We start from the raw sequence: 23,561 nt of genomic DNA, 5'->3' as shown, positions 1-23,561 counted from the left end.
TTCTTTCGCACCGTACGTAGTTCAACCGTGCTAAATCGGAGATGAGACCCAGAAAATTTAAATCGGTCCAGCGCATGCTGGCATAAACAAACGCTGCCAGATATTGGTCAGGAAAGCTGATCGGTCGATGAAAAATATATAAATAAAATTCCCCCTTAATCTGTGGAGAAATAGAACAGCGTTCTGCTTATCAATTACTGTACTGTACTTTAACACGACAGTAATAGTTGGTGACACAGCCATTGGCGTAGAGACATTGGTGAGCATTGCCGAATTCTCCAATCGGTAACGCTGTACATGTACCGCACACCCCGGCGTGTAAACCTGCGAAGTGGACCAGCATATATCGTCTCCCCTCTAAAGACACATTTAATGAATTTCAACAATTTATGGAACGCGCGGCTCCCGAGAGCTCGTCCCGAAGTCGCGAGAGTGAAGACGACACGTCATACACACCGCGGGTTGGCATCGCACGTGGCTGCACGTGGACAAAGCGGCGCTCGCAGAGGCCTCGCGTTGGAGTCGCGACGTCACGGGTCACCTCGCGGCGTTTTAACCACCCGCTTAAATTGCGATGTGGCATATCAATCTTTCACATCACGCGGGAAGTGTCGAATGTAGATTCCAATCGGTTACCAATAAATCATCCCCCTTTAATGCCGCAGCTCCAAGGGCTGCCACCTGCCCGCATTTGACCCGGACTGTCTGGGAATTGCCATCTGTGTTCGGGCGGCAGAAATAGATTTGTAACCCAGATCCGGTATTGGCACCGTGCGGTGAACTGCGCGGTTGTTGATCGCACTCGGCTGACCCCGGGGGGCGCTGCGTCTGGGTTCGGTCTACGGTGGAGAAGGTGGCAAGCAGAGCCCCCCGCCGCCATCGGCTGCCATCGGCGAGTGACGCGCAGTCGTATCGCGTCGTCGTGAGCGATTTGGGAATATCCCGGTGTTGTTTTCTGCATCCCGTCGTGAATATTACGCGGAAGTAATTTGCAACTGTGCTGAGATTATGTTTTTTACTTGGACTGTCGTGGTGGTGGGGGAAAGCCATCCTCTTTGGTCTGTGCAGAACACAACCCTCTCTGCATACAATACATAGCAACAGACAACCAGCCATTTGTGCTACGATGGTAATTGTGAGAAGTGCCATGGCAACGAGACGTTTGTTATCGTGGAACAAAGTTGCCACCGAGGCAGCCAGGGCGATCACATCACAGGGCCCTAAGTGTGAGTGCTTTTAAGTACAGTCATTTGCAACTGCTGCACATAGTGTTTTTAAATATATAAAATGTGATTTTTGACATCTTCTACGGGTAGAAAAAAATATACTCGATCATACCAATAGTTCAATATGTTTGAACAAAAAAGCCGCAGTAAATACCGTGCATAATTCCCGACCCAGGTCACTCATGCGAGCAAGACTTCATCCTCATCTCTCGAGTTCCCACCTGGTCAAACAACATTTACATGAAACGTATCATCACATCATCATCGTCATCGTCTAGTCTCGATGCGACGGCCTCCCATGCAATACTGTCCATCGTCAAAATACTAGCGTGCTTACGTACTGTAGTCGCCAATCGCAATGCACTATTTTGTTAATTTCTTCATGAATAATAAATAAAAGCCAATGCTGCTGTGGCAGCCCATGAGCAGTCGAGTCCCATGAGCACCCACCCACCGCGCTGCTGCCCCTACTGCTGCCCCTACTGCTGCCCCTACTGCACACGTGGGGTGGCCACCCGTCAAGGGTAGTCCCTGGCAGGGATGGCTGCCACGTCGAAGCGCTGCTTGTCGAGTGGCAGCCGCGTGCAGATCTTCTTCTTGTCACTCTTCTGTTGCTGTTGCCATGGTTACTGTTTCCATCTGCTTTAACGCATCGATTCTGGCTGGCACGTTGAGTTCTCAGTCTGTCAGACACCTTTGGTCTCATCCGCACTGTGTTCTACCACCCCTCTGCAGGTCACAATGCACGTACTCGCCCACTGATTGTATTTGATCAGCTAAAGCCCCACTGAGCTATGTAGCTCTTTTTGAGAAACCACCTGGCCATCACGAATGATATCTCAACCAAGTCGATTCCCATTTGTAAATGTATAGCAGCCAACTACTCTCAACACACCTTGTTCTCAATGTGGAGGGAAAAACCGGGGAACCCAGAGAAAGATCCACGTGGCCATGGGAGAACGTTTAAAACTCAAAATATACAGGCGAGGGAGTTTATATCTCGCCACCAACACGCACGCTCACCCACCGACCCACTTAGTCAGACACTGCGCTGCAGGTGGTTACACGTCCTCTCCTCCCTGGCCTACACTCACACACAGCCTGCCATCGCCTCTCTTCCCCAAGTGCTTCAAATAGGCGTGCTCACTTCAAGAAGCGACGTCTCCACAAGTTGCCAATTTTGCCCCCGGTAGTGCTGTTTCTTGCTGGCCACTTTCTACTTTGGGCCAGTGCCCAGCAGCCAGACTCAGCCGGGGGCCTGCCCCGCTTGATCCCCTGCCCCGCTTGACCCCCTGCCCCGCCGTCATTGGTAATTGTGCGCCGACGACACAAATGGAGCACTTGCGGGCGCCAGCGGGCGGGGAGTAGAGCGGGCGGCGAGTCGCGGTGTGCGTGTGGAGGGACTGTTGCTGCTTGACCACCCCGGGGCGTGTGGAGGGACTGTTGCTGCTTGACCACCCCGGGGCGTGTGGAGGGACTGTTGCTGTTTGACCACCCCGGGGCGCGTGGAGGGACTGTTGCTGTTTGACCACCCCGGGGCGTGTGGAGGGTCTGTTGCTGCTTGACCACCCCGGGGCGCGTGGAGGGACTGTTGCTGTTTGACCACCCCGGGGCGTGTGGAGGGTCTGTTGCTGCTTGACCACCCCGGGGCGCGTGGAGGGACTGTTGCTGTTTGACCACCCCGGGGCGTGTGGAGGGTCTGTTGCTGCTTGACCACCCCGGGGCGCGTGGAGGGACTGTTGCTGTTTGACCACCCCGGGGCGTGTGGAGGGTCTGTTGCTGCTTGACCACCCCGGGGCGCGTGGAGGGACTGTTGCTGTTTGACCACCCCGGGGCGTGTGGAGGGTCTGTTGCTGCTTGACCACCCCGGGGCGCGTGGAGGGACTGTTGCTGTTTGACCACCCCGGGGCGTGTGGAGGGTCTGTTGCTGCTTGACCACCCCGGGGCGTGTGGAGGGACTGTTGCTGCTTGACCACCCCGGGGCGCGTGGAGGGACTGTTGCTGTTTGACCACCCCGGGGCGTGTGGAGGGACTGTTGCTGTTTGACCACCCCGGGGCGTGTGGAGGGACTGTTGCTGCTTGACCACCCCGGGGCGCGTGGAGGGACTGTTGCTGTTTGACCACCCCGGGGCGCGTGGAGGGACTGTTGCTGTTTGACCACCCCGGGGCGCGTGGAGGGACTGTTGCTGTTTGACCACCCCGGGGCGTGTGGAGGGACTGTTGCTGCTTGACCACCCCGGGGCGCGTGGAGGGACTGTTGCTGTTTGACCACCCCGGGGCGCGTGGAGGGACTGTTGCTGTTTGACCACCCCGGGGCGTGTGGAGGGTCTGTTGCTGCTTGACCACCCCGGGGCGTGTGGAGGGACTGTTGCTGCTTGACCACCCCGGGGCGCGTGGAGGGTCTGTTGCTGTTTGACCACCCCGGGGCGCGTGGAGGGTCTGTTGCTGTTTGACCACCCCGGGGCGCGTGGAGGGTCTGTTGCTGTTTGACCACCCCGGGGCGCGTGGAGGGTCTGTTGCTGTTTGACCACCCCGGGGCGCGTGGAGGGGGGACTGTTGCTGTTTGACCACCCCGGGGCGCGTGGAGGGTCTGTTGCTGTTTGACCACCCCGGGGCGCGTGGAGGGTCTGTTGCTGCTTGACCACCCCGGGGCGCGTGGAGGGACTGTTGCTGTTTGACCACCCCGGGGCGCGTGGAGGGTCTGTTGCTGTTTGACCACCCCGGGGCGCGTGGAGGGTCTGTTGCTGCTTGACCACCCCGGGGCGTGTGGAGGGGGGACTGTTGCTGTTTGACCACCCCGGGGCGCGTGGAGGGTCTGTTGCTGTTTGACCACCCCGGGGCGCGTGGAGGGTCTGTTGCTGTTTGACCACCCCGGGGCGTGTGGAGGGTCTGTTGCTGCTTGACCACCCCGGGGCGCGTGGAGGGTCTGTTGCTGTTTGACCACCCCGGGGCGTGTGGAGGGTCTGTTGCTGTTTGACCACCCCGGGGCGCGTGGAGGGACTGTTGCTGTTTGACCACCCCGGGGCGCGTGGAGGGTCTGTTGCTGCTTGACCACCCCGGGGCGTGTGGAGGGTCTGTTGCTGTTTGACCACCCCGGGGCGTGTGGAGGGTCTGTTGCTGTTTGACCACCCCGGGGCGCGTGGAGGGTCTGTTGCTGTTTGACCACCCCGGGGCGTGTGGAGGGTCTGTTGCTGTTTGACCACCCCGGGGCGCGTGGAGGGTCTGTTGCTGTTTGACCACCCCGGGGCGTGTGGAGGGACTGTTGCTGTTTGACCACCCCGGGGCGCGTGGAGGGACTGTTGCTGTTTGACCACCCCGGGGCGTGTGGAGGGTCTGTTGCTGTTTGACCACCCCGGGGCGCGTGGAGGGTCTGTTGCTGTTTGACCACCCCGGGGCGCGTGGAGGGACTGTTGCTGTTTGACCACCCCGGGGCGTGTGGAGGGTCTGTTGCTGTTTGACCACCCCGGGGCGCGTGGAGGGTCTGTTGCTGCTTGACCACCCCGGGGCGTGTGGAGGGTCTGTTGCTGTTTGACCACCCCGGGGCGTGTGGAGGGTCTGTTGCTGTTTGACCACCCCGGGGCGCGTGGAGGGTCTGTTGCTGTTTGACCACCCCGGGGCGTGTGGAGGGTCTGTTGCTGTTTGACCACCCCGGGGCGCGTGGAGGGTCTGTTGCTGTTTGACCACCCCGGGGCGTGTGGAGGGACTGTTGCTGTTTGACCACCCCGGGGCGCGTGGAGGGACTGTTGCTGTTTGACCACCCCGGGGCGTGTGGAGGGTCTGTTGCTGTTTGACCACCCCGGGGCGCGTGGAGGGTCTGTTGCTGTTTGACCACCCCGGGGCGCGTGGAGGGTCTGTTGCTGTTTGACCACCCCGGGGCGTGTGGAGGGTCTGTTGCTGTTTGACCACCCCGGGGCGCGTGGAGGGTCTGTTGCTGTTTGACCACCCCGGGGCGCGTGGAGGGTCTGTTGCTGTTTGACCACCCCGGGGCGTGTGGAGGGTCTGTTGCTGTTTGACCACCCCGGGGCGTGTGGAGGGTCTGTTGCTGTTTGACCACCCCGGGGCGCGTGGAGGGCCTGTTGCTGTTTGACCACCCCGGGGCGCGTGGAGGGTCTGTTGCTGTTTGACCACCCCGGGGCGCGTGGAGGGTCTGTTGCTGTTTGACCACCCCGGGGCGCGTGGAGGGACTGTTGCTGTTTGACCACCCCGGGGCGTGTGGAGGGTCTGTTGCTGTTTGACCACCCCGGGGCGCGTGGAGGGCCTGTTGCTGTTTGACCACCCCGGGGCCCCGTGGCCTCTGTGCGACGGGTGGCTCGCTCCGCCGTTCCCAGAAATCAACACCGGGTGGGGGGGGGGTCCCACGGCCAGAAAGACGTGACCGTCAGCCAAGTGGGATTATAAAGTCGGAGAGCAATCGGCGTCTCGGCCCGGAGCGCGATGTGGGGGCGGTGTGCGATGGATGGCTCGTGATCAAGCGGTACCCCCGCCCCCCGACACATTGACCGCAGTTCCCCAGGTCGCTGCTGCGGTGGTGGTCTGGCTGCTGCGGTAAAGAGTCTCGGCACGCACCGTTTGACGGGTAAATGTTTCGTGAGTTTTTCTGAGTTTTGTTGTTGTTGTGGTCGTCGTTTGTTTAAGTCGTGGTGTGAAAGATGATGTTTGTCATCGGTCATCTTTGATGCGATCATCAGGCAATGAAACGGAAATAATATGGTTCGGATTTTCGAGCGAAAAACAATGACTTTGTTTTTGGTACTCGTCAAGTGGGATGGATACCGGAAGCGTCAAACTCTATACTTGCAACGTTTTGGCAGACGTGTGCGTCCACGACGATGCGTTGTTAGGACACGGCTTGGTCTCGTCTCCAAAGCCAAATGACTCCTGCAATCGTGACACCAATTGAACGATACCAGAAGCGGGGTGGGACTCCGGTGCATCACACCCACCGTTGCCTCTAAACCTGAACCAATCGTCGTTGTCCTTGTCAAACTGTTGTCGTCATCATCATCATCAAAGTGTCTCACTGATTTTCTCTCATAACGTACACAATTGCGAGGAGCCTCCACACACAATGCACAATCGATCCCCCGTCATAATCAGCAACCGACACACGCCCCTCGCTTAGAAAGCTCACCGCGGCTTTCTGCTTGAATGCCACGACCACCTCAGCCATCCTGTCCGTGGCGACCGCGGCCGCCACGGACGCGTGGCTGCCGGGCGGCACGGAGAAGCAACGGGCCGCCGCTTGGGAAGGCAGCAGCCAGGACCGGTGCCAACAATTTGGTCGAAGGCCTCTGGCCCTGCATGCGTGCCTCGACTTGTGTGGGACTAAGCCCGGTGTCGCCGGATAAAAACCTGTGGGTGCTTTGGGGGGTCAAGCCGCTCTAGCCCCCGTACAGATGGACACAGACGGAGATCAATCGACTTGTGCTACTGCTATCTTCCGGTGAGCCGGGGTATAACCACCTCGATGCCCACGGGGAAGGGAGTTTCGCGACATTTGCGCGGTGACCCATCAACCCCTCGCTGCTGGCTCCACGGTGCTGGGTTACAGACAGCCACGTGCAAAGCAGCAGCCACCGCCACCCACCCGGCTCTCACGCTGCACGTACATGCGTGTGTGCGGCATCCCACACGTGTGTCGGTGTAAGTTGTCAAACAACTCGCCTCTCATCGCATGGAGATCGTAGGTGCGCACGGTCTGATTACATTACCAGCCGGTGCTGGAGCTTTCCTTCATCGAGCCATTCTGAGCAGTGTGGTGAAGTATGGTCAAACAAACCCCCCCCCCCCCCCATGACGGACAGGGCCTTGGAGAGGCGTTCAGCCAAAGGGCTCTACATCATCATCATTGTCTTAATCTTGACCTAAAGCTTGCCAGTCTCCACTCCACGTGCCCTGAACTGCTGCGTGGTGACGTCACGTGTTGACGACCGCCGTCACGTGTTCACCACATGTATTGCGGCGATTGAAATATGGAGGGTTTTTTATTTTACCGAATTAGATTTAGAAAGTCTCTTGTTGTTGTTGTTTTGGTTGGCGCAACCCCTGCCCCTTGGCCGATTGTCAAACCTCTGTGTGTGCGTGCTCATAATCGGATATATATGGAGGACAACTCAAAATTATAAATAGACAACCACGTGATCTGTCAACATATCAGCTCGATTGCAGTAGAGACTGCTGCCCAGTCGTGTTTTTCTCGATACCGAGATAACATTCTACAGCGTGCAGGATGCGGCGCACGCTGCCACGCTCATGTTTCATGTTTCATGCGTGAATTTGCACGGCGCATTTCACCATTGGTTGAAGGAAAACACATTTCGCTGTACTAGTGCCGAGACATATGGCTCATTAATAAAACATGAGCATTTGTCACCGGTATAATGAACGACTTACTGCGACTGTTAGTGGTGTGAATCATTTTACCGTTAATAGCCCTGCCGTTTGTACGCGTTATCGTTTCATGAGCACCAGCCCAGCCGCGTGGCCTGGACCCACACTCTCACACAACACGTGTCACACTCGCACACAACACGTCCCACACTCACAACACATCCCACACTCACACACAACACATCCCACACTCACACACAGCACGTGTCACACACTCACACACAGCACGTGTCACACTCACACACAGCACGTGTCACACACTCACACACAACACGTGCCATGCCCGCATGATGGCTGAGCAGCATGGTGCATGCCCCAGTCACCGGGGCGGCTGCTCTCTATATGCTCATGCTGATCGCTGGTGACGAGGTCAGTGACAGACTTGACTTGAGGCTAATTACGAGGCAAAGCGTGCCCAGCGAGCAGCCCCTCCTGTCTAAGGGTTTGAAGGTCGCTCAGAATGCATCAACTGGGGCCGAAGCACTGTCCATGAACTATTCATGATAATCGAATCCGGGTATTAAAACCAATCGTTTTTAACGTCTACTCTGCTGTGTAGTGCACTTGATTGAGCATGTTTGCAGGGGACATTACAGGAAGCTAATGCATGACAAATTATGTCGCCAAATGGACGTATTGGCGGTACATTGATGCAGCGCAACGCGCCGGTGCTCATGAAACAGTCTGACCAAGTTGCCCTTGAGTGAGCTGCAGACTCTCCATCAGAAGCTGCACTTCGTGTGGTGGTGACACCACGAGACGTAATCTTGTGATGCCACCGTCCGCCGAGTAATTATTTCGGAGATGAATCGAGGAACCGTCCGACCAAGTCGAGGGCCCGAGGAGTCAGATCTTGCCGCTGGAACACGGAGACAGCCAATCGTCATGAGGCTGGGTGCTGCCAGACGGCAACAGACTGTGAAACTCCGTGGTCAGCCAGCCGCTCGTTATAAACATTCGTCTTCCGATGGCTTCGACTGACTTTGACGCACCACCACTACCACCCCGCAACATTTTCTGACCGGGGTTGCAAATCGCGGGAAAAGAAAGAATGATTGCGAACATTTGGCTTTTATTTTATACACCTACATGTGTAAACCACCAGATACGTTCGTATCAGCTCCACGATAGGTGACGGTTACTACTGGCACGGTCCCTCCTCTGGTGTCCCAACAAGCGAGCGAACGGTGACGCAGCCCAGCCATAGCACCATTTGTTGCAAAGGTTCACGGTTCGATTGCAGCGGCCGCCCTGGTTATTGCCGCGTCCACCGTAAACATCACTTGGCGCCATATGCTTCGACAGCGGGCGTTTAAGAACCCGTGACGTCGTTCATAAAAGCAGGCCCCTACGGTGTGCAGGTGTCGCGGTCCAAACACTTCCCATATCTGAGAAATGATCTGCAAATTACTCAATCGTGATTCTGCATAGAAATCGTCAACCCCCCCCCTCTTTTACCTCCCCCCGCCCCCCCCGACTGTTAAAACTTGGCAGGGCCTTTCTTAAAAAGAGTTTTGGGACTCGGCAACAGTTTCCTGTGTGACCTCGCGTCCATGATAATAATAATAATAATCAAAGTGCGGTAGCGCTCCACGTGATGGCGGTGAGTGCTGGTGAGTGGTGCGTGACGCTGCGGTCGTGAGGGTGGGACCAGCAGAGGCACCACGGCTCCGAGAGGTGCTGTTGGGATCGGTGCTGCGAAGCGGAGCTGGCTTCTGGGGAGTGGACGCTCCCGTGGCCGCTCGCGGTCGGATCGTCGCCTCGGGCGTTTGCCAGGAAGGGCCGTGCGGCCCGTCTGAGTGACGATTCGTGTGCCCGATGGGGGTTTGTAGTAAACGCGTTTGTATTTCACGTGGGGAGAGAGACACGGAGATGGGACGAAGACTTTATTTCGTGATTACGCTTCTCCACGACAACGCTGGATGATGATTGGTTGTTGCCCATCAAAGAAGTTCTCTGCATTCGAACTCTACAGTTAATTTGGCACTCATACGTGGCATATGATAAAAAAAAACCTTCCAAGCTTTTGTGACTTTTTTTTTATTGGGCCCTGCCCCTTTGTTTTTGGGTTGAGCTTTGTATCTTTCCTGGGGTCTCCGTTTCAGTGGAGGCTCGTTATCCCAATGGGCTGGCTGCTCATGGCCGGTTTGGCGAGGGATGATGTTTCAAAGTTTTTTTTCTGACTTTGACGACGGCTAATGACACCCATCGTAATCTCAGCTATGTGGCTCTTCTACGGATTACTCAAAACTATTGGCGTTGGTAATGTCAAATCAATTGTTCCCACGGCCCTGCTCCTCGTTAATTGCACGATTGAATGGTGGGTAGATATGAATCTTACAGGGTATTTACTCTTTATTACGAGGAGATCTTTAACTCGCAGATGATGAACGTGCATCTTGGAGCCGCGATTGTAAATCAATGCGTGCTTCCTTCCTACACTCCCTTGGCCTTTTGGACCATTGGGGCACGACTGATTCCCCTCCCTGCGGGGTCTTCTCCACTTCTCTTCGTCCTCTGCTGCGCCCCTCAACTGAGACAACTTCCATCCTGTCCAGTGTTTGGAGTTTGACGCCCAGTCAGATCGCGGTGTTCCTCTTCGCCGAGCTTCTCCCGTTGTTCCCTCCGTCACCGACCTCGGCATCCGGGCACCATTCAAGCCCCGGTCACGCCTCCGGCATCTTGCGGCCTCCTGCACGTGGCCTCACTCGGCAGCCTCTCGTCTTCGTCTTGATTTCTTCAAGATTTCCTCGTTTTGTTCGCGTGCATCTGTAATAAGATGTTTGAAAAATACTCTGCGTGTGATTTCCCGTGTTGCACTTTGCCTGTTGTACTCCTTGTGATGAATGCGTGCGTACGTATGTGGCACTTCTTTCGCACAGTACGTAGCCAACCGCGCTCATCGGAGGTGTGGAGGAAGGACAACACAAACTAATCACAAAAATCAGTTTCAAAGAAATGAGTTTTCAATCGAGATTTAAAAGTGCATAGCTCCAGTGGCTTCCTAATATCAGAAGGAAGTGCGTTCCAGACGGCCACAGAAGTGTATCCGAAGGCGTGCGATGCAGTGACAGTCTTTGTTCGATGGCCAGCCAAAGGCCGCTGTGAGGATGACCGGCGTTCGCGCGATGGTTTATGCTCCTTGACGAGCTCAGCAAGATATTGTGGTTCATTTGTGATGAGTGCGACCTTACAATAACAAGCTGCAGGTGGAAGTGGAATTCTGCATGCATGGGACTCATTTTGCGTGCGTGGTCACAGCGAGTCACCGTGGACTGTGGGCAGGAGCGCCTTGGCGGCGTGCTTGTGTTCAATTGGTGGGAGCGGTGGCGCAGTGGTCAGTCCACTCTGCTACGAACATGGCGACCTGAGTTCGATTCCTGCTCACAGACCAAAAATCATTGATGAATATCTGAATCTGGGGCTGCGCAAAGTTGACTCAGCCTTAAATAAGTACCTGGTGCAGTGTATAATCATCGTTCCGGCCTTCTTATGTGGCCGCTCACAGCACTTGCCCCAACACTCTGTATGCCTATATGGGTCATCTTTGTCTTTGCTCACACATTTCCATCGTGGTATTACCAGGCCATTATACAGGGTGATCCAGTCATAGATGGCCCACTGATTTCCACCGTCCCTCCGACTTTGTTCTCAACAGCTGAGAGAGAATATTGCGAAAGTGATGGCTCCGTGTCAGAGGAGAGGGTTTGCAGGATTTAATAATTGTGGTCCGATAGAGGGGACACGTCTAGAGGCTGTGGAGTCACGGTTTTTCTCGCTACCGGCCGGCAGCGCTGGCGTCTTGTCAAACGGACGCGCACGTTTAGCAACTTGTCTGTCTGTCAGCCACGGTCAATGTGCTTCGCCCCGGCCGGCCGCTTGCGGGAACAGGTCACACCGACCCGCACACTTCTGCAACGCTTCTGCCCTCGCGAAATGGAGCGTCCGTGTTCATGTTCCGTCGGCGGGCGATGGTAATATCTTTACAATCGCTTTTCACGGCTGTTTGGCGAGATCGTGGCCAGAATAATAAAAAAACATCGGGTTTGACGCCTTCACTGTGGTTTGTCACGCGGCTAGAGAGCAGTCGAGCTGCTAGCGGTTTCTGCGTGTTGCAAAACTTTTCCCGAATCGCTTGGCCATTCAAAATGCTCGTCCCTTAGTGACGGTGTAACGCAATCATCGCGCGACAGGTACAGATAAACAGACGGTGATTATTATATTTAACAACGTTAAACATTTCTGTAAAATACAGAACGTTGTGCAGTCCGTATCCATGGTACGATTTCATGGATACAGTGGCAGCTGCTGTAGGGATGGTGGCTGCTCAGTGGCTAGGAAATGGAATCACATCCATGGATTTTTTAATCTTGTCTTTGCAGAACTTTGGGTGTTGCCCCTTCCTATGCATCCTTGGATTTTTTGTGGCGCCACGGTGGCTAGGAGATGTTAACTACCTCGCCTGGTGTGCAGGAGGTCGTGGGTTCAATCCCGACCCTGACGCCTGCTGTATATCTGGAGTTTGCGTGTCTCTCTCTCCCCGTGGCTGTGTGGATTTTTCTCCGGGTCCTCCGGTTTTTCTCTCCACACTTTGAAACATGTGTTTAGAGTAATTGGCTGCTATCTATTTCCACGTGATGATAAGCCATTTCATTAAGCTATCATTTGTGGCCAGGTCGTTTCTGAAAAAGAGCTATATAGCTCAGTGGGCCTTTCCTGGTCAAAAACTAAAGAGTTACAGTAATTTCTGCGGGTTCTCTGGTTTCCTCTCTAACAGACAAACTCTCCTGGCTGTATTGGAATTGGCCACACATGCCAGTGTAACAGGGCTCTCCGCACTTGGGAATTCCCTCCCGTCGTGGCTTTTCTGTACAACTGCACTCAATTCAATAAACGTATTCATTGTCACCTGTTATACCTTTAACGGCGCTATTTATTGCTGGCCGTTTGGCGTTTTTAGGCCTTTGTGATTGTGCTCGGCAAATATGAAACCAAGTATCGTGCTCTACACATCGACTTTTTTGTGCTGCATCCGGCAAACTGAGTACATAAAAAAATCTCAGTGATTTTCCTGCCGTTTACAACCTTGAGCCAGTGGTGGAAGTTCCCCATTCCTATGGTTGGGGCAAGTCTATCCGTGTGTAAGCTCACCACGTTCATTCACGTTTGGTGCCGCTCGCGGCTCTGCGCCTGCCCTCGCCTCCTGAGTCCAAGCCTGAGCAGTCGCGCTCAGGCAGCGCAGACTCCGCGTGCTGGCAGCTGCTGGAGAGTGCTGGCGCAGTCCGGTTGTGTTTCGCTTGTTGTATTTCCCCCGCAACTCTGATCAGCACGGTTGGCTACGTACCGTGCGAAAGGAGTTCGACGTACGTACGTACACACGTGCACACGTACACACTCACACACGTGCACACGTACACACACACACGTACACACGTACACACGTGCACACGTACACACACACGTGCACACGTACACACGTACACACACACGTACACACACACACGTACACACACGCACACACACACGTACACACGTGCACACGTACACACGTACACACGTGCACACGTACACACGTGCACACGTACACACGTACACACACACGTGCACACGTACACACTCACACACGTACACACACACACACGTACACACACGCACACACACACGTACACACGTGCACACGTACACACGTACACACGTGCACACGTACACACGACACGTACACACACGTGCACACGTACACACACACACGTGCACACGTACACACACACACACGTGCACACGTACACACACACACGTGCACACGTACACACACACGTGCACACGTACACACACACACGTACACACGTACACACACGTGCACACGTACACACACACACGTACACACACGTACACACACACACACACGTACACACACACACACGTACACACATACACACGTGCACACACACACACGTGCACACGTACACACACACACACACGTACACACACACACGTACACACACACACACGTACACACACATGTACACACACACACGTGCACACGTACACACGTGCACACACACACGTGCGCACGTACACACGTACACACACACGTGCACACGTACACACGTGCACACACACACGTGCGCACGTACACACGTACACACACACGTGCACACACGTACACACGTACACACATACACGTACACACACACACGTGCACACACACACACGTACACACGTACACACACGTACACACACACACGTACACACGTACACACGTACACACACACACACGTACACACGTACAGACACACACACGTACACACGTACACACACACACACGTACACACACACGTACACACACACGTACACACGTACACACGTACACACACACACACACACGTACACACACACACACACGTACACACACACACACGTACACACATACACACGTGCACACACACACACGTGCACACGTACACACACGTGCACACACACACGTACACACGTACACACACACGTACACACACGTACACACACGTACACACACACACACGTACACACACACACACGTGCACACACGTACACACGTACACACACACACGTACACACACACGTGCACACACACACACGTACACACGTACACACACACGTACACACACACACACGTACACACACACACACGTACACACGTACACACACACGTACACACACACGTACACACACACACACGTACACACGTACACACACACACACGTAAACACACGTACACACACACGTACACACACACGTACACACGTACACACACGTACACACGTACACACACACACACGCACACACACACGTACACACGTACACACCACGTGCACACGTATACACGTACACACGTACACACACACACGTACACACACACACGCACACACGTGCACACGTGCACACGTGCACACACGTACACACACGTACACGTACACACGTGCACACGTACACACACGTACACACGTACACACACGTGCACACGTACACACGTACACACACGTGCACACGTGCACACGTGCACACGTACACACACGTACACGTACACACACACGTACACACACACACGTACACACAGAGAGACGGCGGTCACATTCACTCGCCGCGATGGACGTGCGCCCCGCACCGGCGCAGGACGCCTCTCCTCGAGTTCGCCGCCAAAGCCTCCGGACGCGCCGCCAAGGCACCGCTGGCTTCTTCCCGTAGCGGCTCCGACGCTGGCGGTCGCTCGCAAGAACACCCGCCCCTCGTGCGTGCGGGCAGGGAGCACGTTTGTGCAGGGCGGTAGCGCGCCATGCGGCGGTACTGGCACAGTAAGGGGGCAACATCTGGTGGTGCATCTGCCAGTCATCTTAGTCATGGCACCTGCTGGATCTGTCCCGTGACCTCCCGTCAGCAGCGAGCCCTCGACACTACACGTGGCCTCAAAGTGCGCCTGGCCTGGCACACTTGCCGTGGTGATGTCGCCGTCGTTCAGTGGCGAACGGCGGATATTGGTACTCGCTCCTCTGGTGACATTGGAGGCAGGGCCTTTATAACAAAATCAGTGTTGCCTCCCCGCACTCATCAGCGAGCTGCGGATGCCCTGCTGAGGCTGCTACTTGCGGTGATGGCGCCATTGAGAATGGCGAAATCGGCACGAGATGCCTCTCTGTGCATGAGAGACTATTTCACGTGCAGGTTTTTTTCTAAACCTGCCTTCGCAGACCGTGTTTTGCGACGTGGTTCCACACGGCATGATGCCGACGGCACGATTCAAACAAAATTGGGTAAAAACAATATGATTTTATTGTTTGAGAAATTGAATCTGAAACTTTTGAATGTTACTTGCCTCAAGGGCATCACAACCCCTGGCTGTTGCCTGGTCTCTCCCGCTGCCACTCTGCTCTTTCAGCTCATGCAGCTGTGTAACCACCCTCCTCCTGCCTTCCTTCCGTCAAACGCAGCATCTCTTGCAGGCATCGCATCGTGAGCCCCTGCAAACCATGTCTACACTTTCCCTAACCTCTCATCCTGACTGCTGGGATTCCCTCTGCTACAGCCTCCACATAAATGTCACCTCTCACTCGAGGCGAATCCTGTCGGACCTGACCACATCACCTCACTCCTCCACTGGCTCCACTGGCTCCTGTCTGATGACAAATCGGCTACGAGGCTGCGCTGAGTCATCGATATCCTGTGTGTCTGCGTGTGTCTGCGTGTGTGCGCGTGTGTCTGCGTGTGCGCGTGTGTGTCTGCATGTGTCTGCGTGTGTCTGCGTGTGTGCGCGTGTGTCTGCGTGTGTCTGCGTGTGTCTGCGTGCGTGCGCGTGTGTCTGCGTGTGTCTGCGTGCGTGCGCGTGTGTGTCTGCGTGTGCGCGTGTGTGTCTGCGTGTGTCTGCGTGTGTCTGCGTGCGTGCGCGTGTGTCTGCGTGTGTGCGCGTGTGTCTGCGTGCGTGCGCGTGTGTCTGCGTGTGTGCGCGTGCCATCTCGGCCTACTCAACCTCCTCATGCTCTCCATGTCCTGTGTCCTGGTAACTAATGTCTTCTGTCAAATTCTCCTGTCTCCCCTCGCCTCGGTGGGATGTCTCCCCTTCTGTTGCGTTCGTCCCAGCGTTTGGAAGGCGCCCGACGGACTTTCCGCGCTGCTCACTGCCGTCCCTTGTTCATGTCACAACTGAAGACTTCCCCCCCGCCCACCCTCTCTCTTTCTGCTGGCAATGATTGATTGATTTTATTTTCACCATTGAACTTGGTTTGCTTTCATGTATAAATAAAGGGTCCCAGTGCATTTCATCGTTAGCACTGCCTCGTAACATTAAGCACACGCGTCAGTCGTCTGCAGTGGTGGCCTCAGGGCGGTGGTGTTGGTTGGGACACGGACCCCTGTGGGGACGTGGTGGGGGGAGCGGGGGGGTGGTAGATGGGGGGAAGATGGAGTGGAGGGGGGGGCTACGGATCTTCTACACTTATGGAAACTCACAGCCAGGGAATGCAGCGTGTCTGAGAGGACGCCCACCATGGAGATGGAGTCTGTAAACACGAGGGACACGGTATCGCTGTCATCGTGAAGATCATCAACAGGATGTGTTGTTGTTCTTGTTTCACGTGTGACCCCCGCGTCGTGCGTGCTCTGTGTGCTGCAGATGTCAAGGGCCCTCCGACGCACCACATGTCCTGCGGCCAGTCGCCGTACACGGAGCGAGGCGACTGGAGCCAGCGCTTCTGCATCCTCTCCGACAGCGAGATGCTCCTGCTGGAGCGGGAGGAGGTGGGTACGCTCGTGCCAGCGAGCCGCTCGATCCGCTCGACACCTGTCGCGGAGCGGCGAGACTCTCTCCCTGTTCGAGAACGCCCCCCCCTCCTCCCCCCCCCCGTGGAAGCGGATGTCCACGGAGCTACCTCTGAGATGCCCTTCTGCAAGTGGCCTCTGATCCACGCAGAGCTGGGGGGGGGGGGGGCGGCACTTTCCCACCCGCTCTACATATGAGAGTGACGCTCGCCTGGTGGCAATAAAACCGATTCATTCCCAGAGCTGGAATTTGGCCACGTTAAGTTCGGAAACCAAAATGAACGTCATGGATATTCGATCTGATTGGGGAGCTTTCACGTTTTCCCATCCTGCAAAGAGGCCGTGGTTACTTCGGTAGAATATCCATAACATCATCCTCCTCATCCGAGAAATGCTCATTTGCCCTTGGAATTTTAATGTTCAGTTGGCAGTGACCTGCATGACATTCCCGCACGAGTCACATGATTCCGTGTGTTATGGTTCCACCTTGCTCTCCTCGGGCTACCAGGAGTGATTCCACAGTTGGCGCCCTGCTGCTTCGTGCTGCCACTGTTTACTATCACATCGTCACTCACTCTGGCATGGTGCACGTGTGGTCAACGCAGACTTGATGCCTTTTCAAAAGGTATCTATTCGGTGCTTGAGCATCCTATTCTTATTTTTCAATATTTTGGATACTGGTGAAAAGGGTCCCCTAGATACCATCTAAGTTTTTCTCACGTTTCTGGGGGGTGGGAGGGTGGGGTGGGAGAGGCGATGGGAGGGAATTGCAAAGTGGAGCGGTGCGAGGGAAGAAGCAGAACGAGAGGGGCGGTGACCTGCGTTGCGGTGGTTGATTTGAGTGAGCGAATGAGTGGGTGAGTTGTTTTGGGGAGCGGTGGTGTTGCGGTGAGTGACCTGCGTATCGAATTCGGCGACCCGAGTTCGATTCCTGCTCACGGCCAGCACCGGTGACAATCCTGGGCCTCCCCTAGGTCAACTCAGCCTCAAATGAGTACCTGGTGCGGTAAGCAAACATCACCACTCGGAAGACAAAGGCGGCCGTGTTGGCCACCCGCCCCCTCGTGTGCACTGCCGACCTTCGTAGGTGCTCGCTAACAGCGCTTGCCCCATCAGTCTGATAAGCTGATACGGGGGATCTTTGTCTTTGTGTTGTCGTGACCTGCGGTGTGGTGAGTGAGCACAGGACAGGTGCGACGAAGAAGTCAGATTGGTAGACCCGAGTCCTCGCCGTGGGTGGACGAATCGACGTGTGATGTTCAATGCGGGCGGTGCGGCGTGAGACCGGATCCGACGCCGACTTTGTACTTTCCCAGAGCGTCCGATAATCCAGAGAATACGATGTTTATTTCTTGTTACTTCACACGACCCGTATGGAGTCCTGAGGCGCCGCGATGAGCGAACGAGGGGCAGCAGCAGCAGTGGTGCGAGATGTCGTGGTGCAGACAAAATGCACCGTACATAACCAGCCGTACTCATCGGAGGTGCGGGGGGAAGGACAATAAACTAAACACAAAAAGCAGTTCTAAAGAAATTAGTTTTCAATATGGATGAGTTTAAAGTGCATAGCTTCAGTGGCTTCCTAATATCGGAAGGAAGTGTGTTCCAGACGGCCGCAAAAGCACATCTCAAAGCTGTCTTTGTTCGATGGCTAGACAAAAGCCGTGAGTGACGAGGATGACCGGAGTTCGCATGATGGTTTATGCCCCTTGACGAGTCAGAGTTTGTGAGGTCTGAAAATGAGACATCCAGTTGAGCTGTGAATTGAGAGCGGCGATAAAATGGAAGATTTTTTTTACTCGTTAAACTTGATTAGCCATGAAAAGCCTCACCGAGTCTCATGACCCTTTTTCAGGAGGGTCCTGCCAATTTTCTTGCGGCAGTGGCTGATTATTGCCGAGTATGAACTAAAACTAACGACTAAGCAATTTATTTTATTTCACCAGGTAAGGCCCACTGAGCTATGTAGCTATTTTTCAGAAGTGACCTGGCCACAAATGATAGCTCAACGAAGTGGCTTATCAAGTGGACATTTCTATCAGCCAAATATTATTAAACGCATGTTGATTCTAAATGTGGAGGGAAAACCCAGAGGACCCAGAGAAAAATCTGCACGATCACGGGGAGAACACGCAAACTCCAAATATACAGCAGACGTCAGGGTTGGGATCGAACCCACGACATCTTGCATACCAGGTGATGTAGTTAACATCTCGCCACCATGGCGCCCCTCTAGGAATTGATTAATTTGCGGTGTCATTTTTCAAGTTTGGCGAATATGCACTCTGACGCCGGTACACAATGGCCTACTCTCGCGAATGACGTCACGGGATATTGAATGTCCGCTGGGAAGCGGAAGGCGTGTAGCATTTTACGGCAAATTTACCCGCAGTAATAACCGCGCTCGTCTCTGCAGGCATTCTTACATTGTGCGCCATGTTCAAGATAAGTCAGAGAGCCGTGTGACGCGATTAAGGGAAGGCACTTGGCAGTAGTTACCTTCTTTGGCATAGCACATTACATAATGTGCTGTGACAACACGCTCGTTGCTTAGCAACCAGCAATTACCCAGATGTTAACGTTGCCTTCCCGTATCTGGCGACAATGCCGTAATTATTCATCTTGCGGTAGCACAGAGGTGATCAATTAGAGTGTATTTAGTTAGAGTAATAATTAAAATCATTACGTTGGCCCGTTTGCCTCTATGCAGGGGAGCCTGTAATGTGCCACGCATTTACATCGCTTGCAGCGGTGAGCACTTACCACCGCACGTCCACCTGTATATGTTGACGCACGGTGCTGCTCTGTAGAGGTGAGCGTGTGTGTGTGTGCTCGTGCGAACATTCTACAACGTGTTGCTCGTGACTTGGGGCACTCATTGGATTGTAGGTAATGAGTTGGTTGACAAGAGGACGACAATGCAGTTCTTCGGGAATCATCGATGGTTTTCGCATAATGCACAAAGGTGGAGTGCTTTTAGTGCATGTTTCTGCGTGTCGCTCGAAACGTATGGTTTTGCGGCCTGCGCGATTTGTCGGTTGTGATGGTGGATTTTTCTCGTCATTTACAGATCTGAGGGACAAGTTGGGGCGATTGCAGCGCCGGCCAGCACCAGCGCTTGTCGTGACATTGGCGGCGTTTAGGATGGGGCGTGGGTTTTACTAAACAACGTCTTTACCGATCGCGCTGAAACGTTTAGAACTTTGAGCCTTTTCTCTATTCCACTTTGTGTGGAGAGGAGAGGAGCACTGCGCAACTCCAGCGTACTGGACAATCCCCCGCGTGGGCTGGGTACTCGGCACAGCGCGTGAGCAGTGCCAGGCTGGTGGCACGGGGTGCGTGCGGTCAGGGCGGTTACATCGCCAGCGCGACTTCACGCGGGGTTCGTGGAGAGACGTGATGAGAGAGCGTCATTCCTACTGGGAGCGAGCACGGGGCGAATGGTGGACGAGAGGGGAACAGACACGGACAGAGGCACCGAGAGACGGAGGGAGAGAGACGACCACCTTGGCCAGGGGACACGACAAGGAACTTGCCCTTTCTCTGCCTTCTGTTCCCGACTTGAGTTCAGTTCTTTACTCGGGTTCCGTTCCCCACTCGGGAGCCGCTCGATATTGGGTTTGTGTGTTCTCGGATTTACTCACCAAACTAAAAACAAACCCATACCCTGTAACTGCTTTTGGCAAAATCATCCCTAATGCATGAAAAAATACCTGCAATTCTCTCAATTGGAATTATATCCAGCAGCAGCAATATCGCTCCCCTACTGCAAAAAAACTTGGCAGGACCCTCCTGAGACTGAGTAATTATGTCCTGATAATAGCGAATAGTACCTTGATGATAATAGTACCTTGATGATAATAGTACCTTGCAAGTGCAGGCTACTGACCAACCCCAGCGTGGCATCTGCCGGTCGTGCCGGCTCCACGCAGCCCGGCCGGCGCGGCCACACGTCCCCGTCGTCGCGTGAATTGACATTCTCGTCACAGTAATTACAGACGGCTACTCGTTGCTTAATTCCTGAAGGGTCATCTGGGTTTCATGTCAATTATTGCAATGAATTAGCTTCGTGCATTTTCACAACACACAGAGATGTTAATTGCCTTTCTCAAAAACAATCTTTACAGGATTACAATCATTATTATTATTACAACGTGCGAGCATATTTCTCGAGCACACGCTCGTTACGCTCTCGTGCTGGCCGTTACACGCGATGCCCACCGTGACAGTAAACTAGGCCAGCGGGGGGGGGGGGGGTGAGAGACAGTGCCCCACGTGCCAGGAGCAATGAAGAGGGCACCAAGAAGTCACAGAAATGGAACGATTAAAGGGGCCACACAAACGGCAGAGAGATGCGCCACCGCGGGGGAATCGTGCGCCGAGCCGAGCCGGGAGATAATTGCGTGAGCTCGCCGTCGATCCATTCACCCCTGATGGATGAGCGTCAGCGTGCGAGTGTGGGGAGGAGAGTGTCTGTGTGTGTGAGTGTGGGGAGGAGAGTGTCTGTGTGTGTGTGCGAGTGTGGGGAGGAGAATCTGTGTGTGTCAGTGTGGGGAGGAGAGTGTGTGTGTGGGTAGGAGAGTGTCTGTGTGTGTGTGAGTGTGGGGAGGAGAGTCTGTGTGTGTAAGTGTGGGGAGGAGAATCTGTGTGTGTGTGTGTGAGTGTGGGTAGGAGAGTGTCTGTGTGTGTGTGCGAGTGTGGGGAGGAGAGTCTGTGTGTGTAAGTGTGGGGAGGAGAATCTGTGTGTGTAAGTGTGGGGAGGAGAGTGTGTGTGTGTGAGTGTGGGGAGGAGAGTGTCTGTGTGTGTGTGAGTGTGGGGATGTAAATAGCCCAAGCCTGCCCGGCAACTGTCTTCTGCCACAGGGCTTTTTTCTCCCCCAGTGACCACCTAATTAGTCTACTCTGATGTACGTCACGACCCAGAACCCCTTGCCATTAATAATGCACGGTCCCGCTTTGCGAGGCGTGAGCTCCAGCTCCTGCGCGGGAACGGGAGGATGTCGGGATGGTCTGAGATTTACAACGTGCCAGGGATGAACTCCTGGCAAGGTGCGGAGTGTTTTGTTAGGGGCGCGGCGGTGACTTGGTTGATATAAACTTTCTCGCCTGGTATGTAGGAGGTCGTGGGTTTGATCCCGACCCTGACGCCTGCTGTATATTTGTAGTTTGCGTGTCTCTTTTCCCGTGGTCGCATGGCATTTTTCTCCGGGTGCTCTGTTTTTTCCTTCCATATTTAGACTCAAAATGCATTTAGAGCATTTGGCTGCTATACATTTCCCCGGGATAAGTCAGGTTGCTTCTGAAACATAGCTACATAGCTCAGTGAGACCTTGCCTGGTATAATAAAACAATTGTGTTTAGGTTCATCGTGAGTGAGTAATGATTCTGTAATCTGTCCTCAACGCAGTGAAGAGTTACGTGCAGTTGCATTGTACTCGGTGCATACGAGCTGTTAACGACACGTGGGTCAGATACTTGACGTGGTAACGAGTGGCCACAGAGAGAGACGCTGGTTCATGGAGCACGAGCAGGGCGCTTGGGCAGGACGCGTCACGGGCGAGAAGGGACGATGGCCAGTGGCCAAGATGAATGATGCAAGTGGCAGCACATCAGAGAGGACGTTACGCTGGGGAGCTGATGGAGCGATGAGATTAGCTTGTGCGCAGGCGTTATTTGGATCGTTACAACGCCGGACGATGAAAGACGTGTGTACAGCTTGGGGAGGCCTTCCTCCGCCGGTGGATTGACCAAGGCTGACAACGATGAAGCATTGCCCCCTCTTCTTTATAAACCAACGTTCCTGGTTGTTTGTGTGTTTGAGTGGACGTTTTAATTAGTAAAGTGCATGAAAAGTAAGACATCAGCCAGAAACGGTTGCCACTTTAAAGCCAAATTGACAATCGTTGTGTGCGTCTCGTCTCACTCTGTGCGCCGTCGACGTCACGGGGGTCACGGGCAGGGGCTGTGCCAACAGAGACGTGTTTACACTGGAGCAGCAGAGCGCCAGCTCCGGGCCTCTGTGAGCCGTGAGCGTCTCCCATGTTCAGTACGGGGGGCTAATGAAGATAGGCTCGTGCTCCCGTGAGACACTTTGACTTATATTGACGTGGAAGGTAAATTTGCCTCGTAGAGGAAATGGCTTGGTAATTTGACATCCTCATCGTAATCATCACTTGATATTCACACCGCGGCTCCCGCGAAGTGCACCTCGAGGCGTCCTGTGGCCGTCCAGCCGAGGGGACGCCCTGGTGGCAGCTGTCCCTGTGCGGCACAAGGGTGGACGCAGCACCGGCCGGCAAGTGGGCGTTAGTTCCGCCAGTCGTGTGCGATGTCGCCACGTGGCTTACCAAGTGAGTGATATGCGAGTCATGTGACATCGCTGCACCGCGGTGTTGGTATGCGCGCTGCACCGCGGTGTTGGTATGCGCGCTGAACATTGCGTTGCGTAAACCAGTGGCGGGGCCAGCTGCAGCCCGCAGGCCGCATGCATCCCATGCGGCCCCCGTCGTGGTGGTCTTGGCGTGTCTCGGGGTGATGCTCGGAGCTCACGATGAGTGAACGGTGTCGGGCCAGCGGCCCACTGGGGCGCAGGAGCGCCGCTCGCGTGGCACACTGACTAAACTCAAACTCACCGATGTTTTTTATTTTGCCAGATAAGGG

At 54.7% G+C, this 23,561-nt stretch overlaps 1 protein-coding gene across 3 annotated transcripts in view; it reads left to right on the top strand.

The window, feature by feature from the left end:
• Positions 1 to 23,561, top strand: part of LOC133341919 (ras GTPase-activating protein nGAP-like) — a 625,061-nt gene that overhangs the window by 151,280 nt on the left and 450,220 nt on the right. For 2 of the 3 annotated variants that reach the window (XM_061550751.1, XM_061550750.1), the window contains exon 2: positions 16,756 to 16,880. In XM_061550751.1, coding sequence (XP_061406735.1) covers positions 16,756 to 16,880 — 125 coding nt within the window. Of the gene's footprint in view, positions 1 to 5,383; positions 5,803 to 16,755; positions 16,881 to 23,561 lie in introns of those variants that run through there. The other variant, XM_061550752.1, reaches the window with a different exon arrangement.

The sequence above is a fragment of the Lethenteron reissneri genome, chromosome 12, assembly GCF_015708825.2.
Source record: "Lethenteron reissneri isolate LAM-NWPU_2019-01 chromosome 12, ASM1570882v1, whole genome shotgun sequence".
In the NCBI taxonomy this organism is placed as follows: Eukaryota; Metazoa; Chordata; class Hyperoartia; order Petromyzontiformes; family Petromyzontidae; genus Lethenteron; species Lethenteron reissneri.
The sequence above is the reverse complement of the archived record's forward strand: the minus strand, read 5'-3'. Positions and strand labels throughout refer to the sequence as shown.